At 41.7% G+C, this 6,000-nt stretch overlaps 1 protein-coding gene across 4 annotated transcripts in view; it reads left to right on the top strand.

Annotated features, from left to right (window-relative positions):
- LOC126997543 (cyclic AMP-dependent transcription factor ATF-6 alpha-like) overlaps positions 1 to 6,000 on the top strand; it is a 30,252-nt gene that overhangs the window by 9,884 nt on the left and 14,368 nt on the right. Inside the window, exon 1 of one of the 4 annotated variants that reach the window (XM_050858702.1) lies at positions 1,612 to 2,003. The exons of 2 other annotated variants lie outside the window; for them this stretch is intronic. In XM_050858702.1, coding sequence (XP_050714659.1) covers positions 1,646 to 2,003 — 358 coding nt within the window. In that variant the 5' untranslated portion in view covers positions 1,612 to 1,645. Of the gene's footprint in view, positions 1 to 1,611; positions 2,004 to 6,000 lie in introns of those variants that run through there. One more of the 4 variants, XM_050858701.1, reaches the window with a different exon arrangement.

Raw genomic sequence — 6,000 nt, 5'->3', positions numbered from 1 at the left:
TTTAGAATGGAAGTAATGGCGTTGGTATATAGTTGTAGTAGTAGTAGCAAGGCCAGCACCACCATCACCACCTCGCGCGTAATTTGACAACTAGCAAAGCAGCGAACCGAACGGATGTGCTTCTGATAGCAGTGGTTTTCGAAGGGCAGTAAAGAGGAGTCGGTTATTTTTCATTCAAATCTCAGAAGCAGAAGAATCGGTCACTACATTCAGATCTCGGTGGCAGTGTTGGTGTTGAGTGTGTGTGTGAATGTCTGTGTGTGTTGACAGGATAAAAGAGAGACTACATCGTATAAAGCTTCCGTAACAACGACCCAACGATCTAATAATGAAAAGGTGCTTGGTTCGTGTACAAGGAAGGTTAGGTTAGGTGTTGGTGTTGGTGCGTGTGTTAGTGAGCGAAGCGGTGTTGCAAGCAGTTCGAGCAGGTTTTAACGAAGCGGTGTTGCGGTCAGAATACGAAATGGAAAATACAGAATACAGAAAGAGCAGAACGGTGATGCTTTTTTGTTTACTTTTTTTTTATTAATTCCTTTTCTGTTCTATTTGTATTATTTTTTTTATTATTTCCGGGTTTTTTATATTTCTTTTTTCTCAGCTTTGTGTTTTGTTCTTGATTGTATTGGTGATTGTATATGTGATTGGATTCCTGTGGTTGTGTTGTCTCGATGATTGTTGGAATATTATAAAAAAAAGCGAACGACTGGAAAAAATATAATGGTACTTTTGTCGTTGCTGTTGCGGCTGACCTATTACAGACATTGATTCTTGTTGTAAGGGAAATATATAAAAAAGGAATTATATAAAAAGAAAAATTGTTTGATGGTTATAAGAGAAATAGGAGAGAAGCGAATCACTGAATCGGTTTTGTTTTAGTAGAAGATTGTTATTACCATGCTGAGAGAGAGAGAGAGAGAGAGAGAGAGAGAGAGAGAGAGAGAGTAGTTTTCTCTAGACATTCGTATTTGAAGTGTGAAATAATAGTCTTGTAACTGTCTGTGTGTGTGTGTGTGTGGAAATCCTGAAGGCCACAGAGAGCGTGATATTTGGCCAAGCGAAAGAAACTCTCTCTCTCTCTCTCTCTCTCTCTCTCTCTCTCATTATTTTCATTTTTTAACCATTGCAGGAGATTTCGTAATGTAATACAGAGAAACAAACAATCTTACAAACAAACAAACAAATTATGCATATCACTGACAACCAGAAAAGGAGAAAAAGGAGAAAAAGGAACCAAAAGAGGAATTAGAGACGATATGTGAAGGAAGAGAAAGACGAAAGAAACTCTAAAGGAAGAAAAATGAATAAGATGGAAAGAAGATAGAAAAGGAAAAGATTAAAGAAAGGAAGAAAACTGAATGAAAATGAACAGAGAACAGAAATAAGGAAAAAAAGTATAAAGAAAAAACGAAAAAAAGATAAAAACAAAAGGAAAAAAACAAGGAACAAACGGGTAACAAAAAACTAAAACAGGAAAGAAAAAACTTCGAAAAAAACAGAAATAAAGTAAAATATAAAAAACGGAAAATTAAAGAAAAAAAGAAAAAAAGAACAAGACAGAAATCAAGAAAAGTTCAAGAAAAAAAACGGGAAAAAACAGAAAAAAATTAACTTAGAAAAAAAAAGCAGCAACAAAACTTTAAAAAAAATGTCATCGGTGGTACTTGATCTATTTATGGAGGACGAAGACGAGGAGGAGGAAGTGGAGGAGAGGAAATACCTGATGGAAGAGGAAGAGGAGGAGATGGAGGAGGAGGATCAAGAAAGAAGAGGAGAAGGAGGAGGAGAATTACTAAGAGGAGGGAATGCGTCAAGAGTCCTGTACGAAGAGGAGGAGGAAGTGATAACAAGAGGAGGAGGAGGAAGAGGAGGAGTAAGAGGCATAAACACCATAACCACCTCTTCCTTTCCTCATTACACTTCCTCCTTCTCCTCCTCCTCCTGTTTTTCCTCCTGGCTGGCTCCTCCCACCTCTCCTCTCCCGCTCTTCTCCAATCTACTCCAAGGTACAGTAGTAATAGTAGTAGTGGTAGTGGTAGTAGTTAATAGTGGTAGTAATTGCGGTAGTTGTTAATGCGGAAGTTCGTGTGTGTGTGTGTGTGTGTGTCGTCAATGGTGATATACCCAAACACTTTTTTTCTCTCTCTCTCTCTCTCTCTCTCTCTCTCTCTCTCTCTCTCAGGTGGAAATTAATGTGGGGCACTTGAGAAACACGTGTCATGGGAGTGTAATTTTTAACCTTCATATATTTTTTTAGACGAAGGTTAAATGAATCATCGCATATTCAGAGAGAGAGAGAGAGAGAGAGAGAGAGAGAGAGAGAGAGAGAGAGACTGCCGAAAGTAAGTCATCGATCGAATTCAATATTTGATACGAAAGACCTATGGAAGAAGAAGAGGGGAGGAGGAAGGGGAGGAGGAGGAGGAGGAGGAGCAAACAGAAAGATAAGTCAGGAACATGAAAAGATGAAAAGGAGAGTAGTAGTAGTAGTAGTAGTAGTAGTTTAATAGTAGTAGTAGTAGTAGTAGTAGAGGAGCACCTACATCGAACACCTGCCATCATATATCAAGGTACAGGCAGACAGGTATTCAGGTAAACTAATAATGTTCCCTGCGCTGCCTATTGGGTTGGTCAGACGTGCTTGTAAAGGTGTGTGTGAAGAGGAAAAGTCTAGCAGTACAGGTGTGCATGCTAATAAGAGTTTTATGTACCCTAACATGATGTGTGCAGGTGTGTGTGTGTGTGTGTGTGTGTGTGTGTGTGTGTGTGTGTGTGTGTGTGTGTGCTTCTTTTAAAATTAGGTTCGTCAAAAAGTTAAACATCTGTGATAATTTGTTCCCTCTGAAGATTTACGGAAAGCTAACATATTTGCCCTTACTTCAACACACACACACACACACACACACACACACACACACACACACACACACACACACACACACACACACACACACACACACACACACACACACACAGATAAAATCAAACATCTGGATCAAGAATTACATAATCCACCACCACCACCGCTACCACTACTACTACCACTACTACTACCACTACTACTACTACCACTACTTCTACTATTATTCGGAAAGCCGTTACTGTCATGTCCTTTCTACAGCTCCTTCCCTCCTTTACCTACTATCATCTTCCTCTTCTCCTCCTTCACAATCAACGGAAAAACTAATCATCGTGGGACGTAGGACTCCTTCGCCTCCTTCCTCCCCCTTTCCTCCCTTCCTCCCTCCCTGGAATGAGAAGGACATTGACCGGCAGCCAGGCATGCCAGATTTTTCGACTAACGCCCTCCTCCTCCTCCTCCTCCTCTTCCTCGCCCTATCCTTCCTTCCCTGGTCGGTGTCGCATAACGGAACTTCGCTGTAATCACGCATGCAAGTCTGGCTTCTTCGTTATATCGTATCCTTGACCGCTCCTCTTCATTCGTGAGAGAGAGAGAGAGAGAGAGAGAGAGAGAGAGAGAGAGAGAGAGAGAGAGAGATGAAGTGTTTTTTTCGCATTTTTCTCTTCTTTTGCATCAGTTGTGTGTGATGGAATGCGCGAAGGTGCTAAAACGTTTGATGATATTGCAATGTATGGTTTTCCTCCTCCTCCTCAACTACATTATATATGCTTACAGGTGTTAATACTCGCTGCGTCTCCCTTGACACACACACACACACACACACACACACACACACACACACACACGCAGTTCAGTTAAGGTTGAGGTGTAAGAGGAGGAGGGAAAGGAGGAAGAGGGGAAGAAGAAGAGGAGGAAAGTCATGGAAGAGAGACTGAATGTTTGGGGTAGGAAAGTAAAAGTCGGAGAGAGAGAGAGAGAGAGAGAGAGAGAGAGAGAGAGAGAGAGAGAGAGAGAGACGAGTTCCTAGCGACGCATCATCCCCCTCCCCCCCTCACACACACGTTGGTCAGTCACCTCTGCGTAACCTTGAAATGTGTTTGTTTAGCGTAGTTTCTCATTTTTTGTATGAGGGTGAAGCGTCGGCGAGAAGTATTATATCGAGTGTGTTTATTTGTGTTTGTGTGTGTGTATGTGTGTGTGTGTTGAGAAGGACCGTGTTTATTCAATGAAACTATGTGGTGGAGTGGTCAGCGCACCCGCCTCACAATCAAGAGGTCCCAGGTTCGATTCCCGTTGGGCGTGAGGTTTCGCCCGCACCCAGAAATCCATCACTTGCGAGCTCTGATTTCAGTCGGGAAGGCGATCTCGAGTCTATCCCGTGATCAGAACTTGGTGACAGCTTGACTGGCCACTCGTGTAACAAATTTCACAAGGGCAAAAAGGAGATCAGTCGGGTTTTAAATTCTAATGCGTGTTATTTTAGGATCAAGGTACAGAAGGAGAAGCGTTAAACTACCACCAGGGTCATTAAACTACCCCTGGAAATGCTCAAAACTCCTATTGGTTCGTTACTTGCATAATAATCATTTCCCAAGGCCAAAGAGATCAGTTGGGTTAGGTTCAATGTACGGAAGAAGCGTCAAACTACTAAAAAAAAATAATAATTTACCAGGGTCATCAAACTACCCCTGGAAATGTTCAAAACTAATACTGGTTTGTCATTCGCATATATAATCATTTCCAACGGCCAAAAAGATCAGTTGGGTTCAAATGAGTTTTCTTAGATTCATGGTGCAGAAGAAGCGCCAAATCACTACCAGGGTCATTAAACTACCCCTGGAAATGTTCAAAACTAATACTGGTTGGCTACTCGCATAATCATTTCCAACGGCCATAAAGGAGATCAATCGGGTTCTAAGGAGTCTTTCTTTCAGATTCACAATGCAGAAGCGTCACACTACTACCAGGGTCATTAAACTACCCCTGGAAATGCTAATGGGGGGATCACAAATATCCGTCTTTTGCTGCAGTGAAGCACAGAATACTTTCATTACCTTTATAAGTAACTTTTTTTTACATAATTTACAGAAATAAGAATGAGAAATGTATAATATGACTGGGTGATAATATTATATACAGAAGCCCCCCGCCGCTCACGGCCTCACTGTTCACGGATTCGCTTATACGCGAGTAGGGTATTTGCGACACCCCCCCCCCCCCCCCCGAACGCGGATGAAAACTCAGGTATACGCGGTCTGTAGCGTCCAGCTTGAACGTTGGGGCTGGATGTACGGGACTGTCTCTTTCTAAGGGAAGCTTACTTATTTTTGCTTTCTAAACATCAAAATTTTATTTAAGTGTCATATTCATGCCTGGAAGGCCGCAGTGCCATTCGCACTATGTATTTCCCCGTGGGTCTGACGTTTGGCTGACAGGATCATGGAGGTTAAGAAGCACAGTTATCCTACGTGCACTGTAGTGAAAATTCATTAATCTGGGACACAGAAAACATAATTAATAAAACTGGAATAACTTTCCATCTCTTTCCCTCCCAAACATAACAGTACAGTGTTAAAGTAAGCGAAATAATCCTTAAGTATGATACACATAGATGCTTTTCGGGTCTTTCAAGCTTGGCAACGCTGTCCCCGCACTAATAACGATATTCAGTTAAAGTATATATAATGTATGATGTTCAATGAAATCCATACAGTTTAATAAGTTTGTATGGAATCTTGTGTTTTATGGCTCATGCACTTCAGTTTTTGCTCTCAACTGATAACCTACTAATTGAGTTTTTGTTTGCAGCAGATATGTCACCCGCTTTAGTGTCATTCACCCTCTTGTTGTTTTAAGTGCCTTCATGTGAGACTTTCCCATGTGTTCTTTTATACCCTGCATCTCTTATCCCCTTAACCCGATAGCAGCAACGGGCCAAATTTGTGGCTTAACCGTGTACCAGTGATGGGGCAAATTTGTGGCTTTACTGTGTGCCAGTGATGGGGCAAATTTGTGGCTTTACCGTGTTCCAGTGACAGGCCAAATTTGTGGCTTTACTGTGTACCAACGACGGGGCAAATATTTGCCTTTACCATGTACCAGCGACGGGCCAGATTTGTTGCTTTACCGTGTACCAGTAA

This window comes from Eriocheir sinensis, chromosome 12 (genome assembly GCF_024679095.1).
Source record: "Eriocheir sinensis breed Jianghai 21 chromosome 12, ASM2467909v1, whole genome shotgun sequence".
Classification (NCBI taxonomy): domain Eukaryota; kingdom Metazoa; phylum Arthropoda; class Malacostraca; order Decapoda; family Varunidae; genus Eriocheir; species Eriocheir sinensis.
Note: the sequence above shows the minus strand (reverse complement) of the source record. Positions and strands in the feature narration are given on the sequence as shown.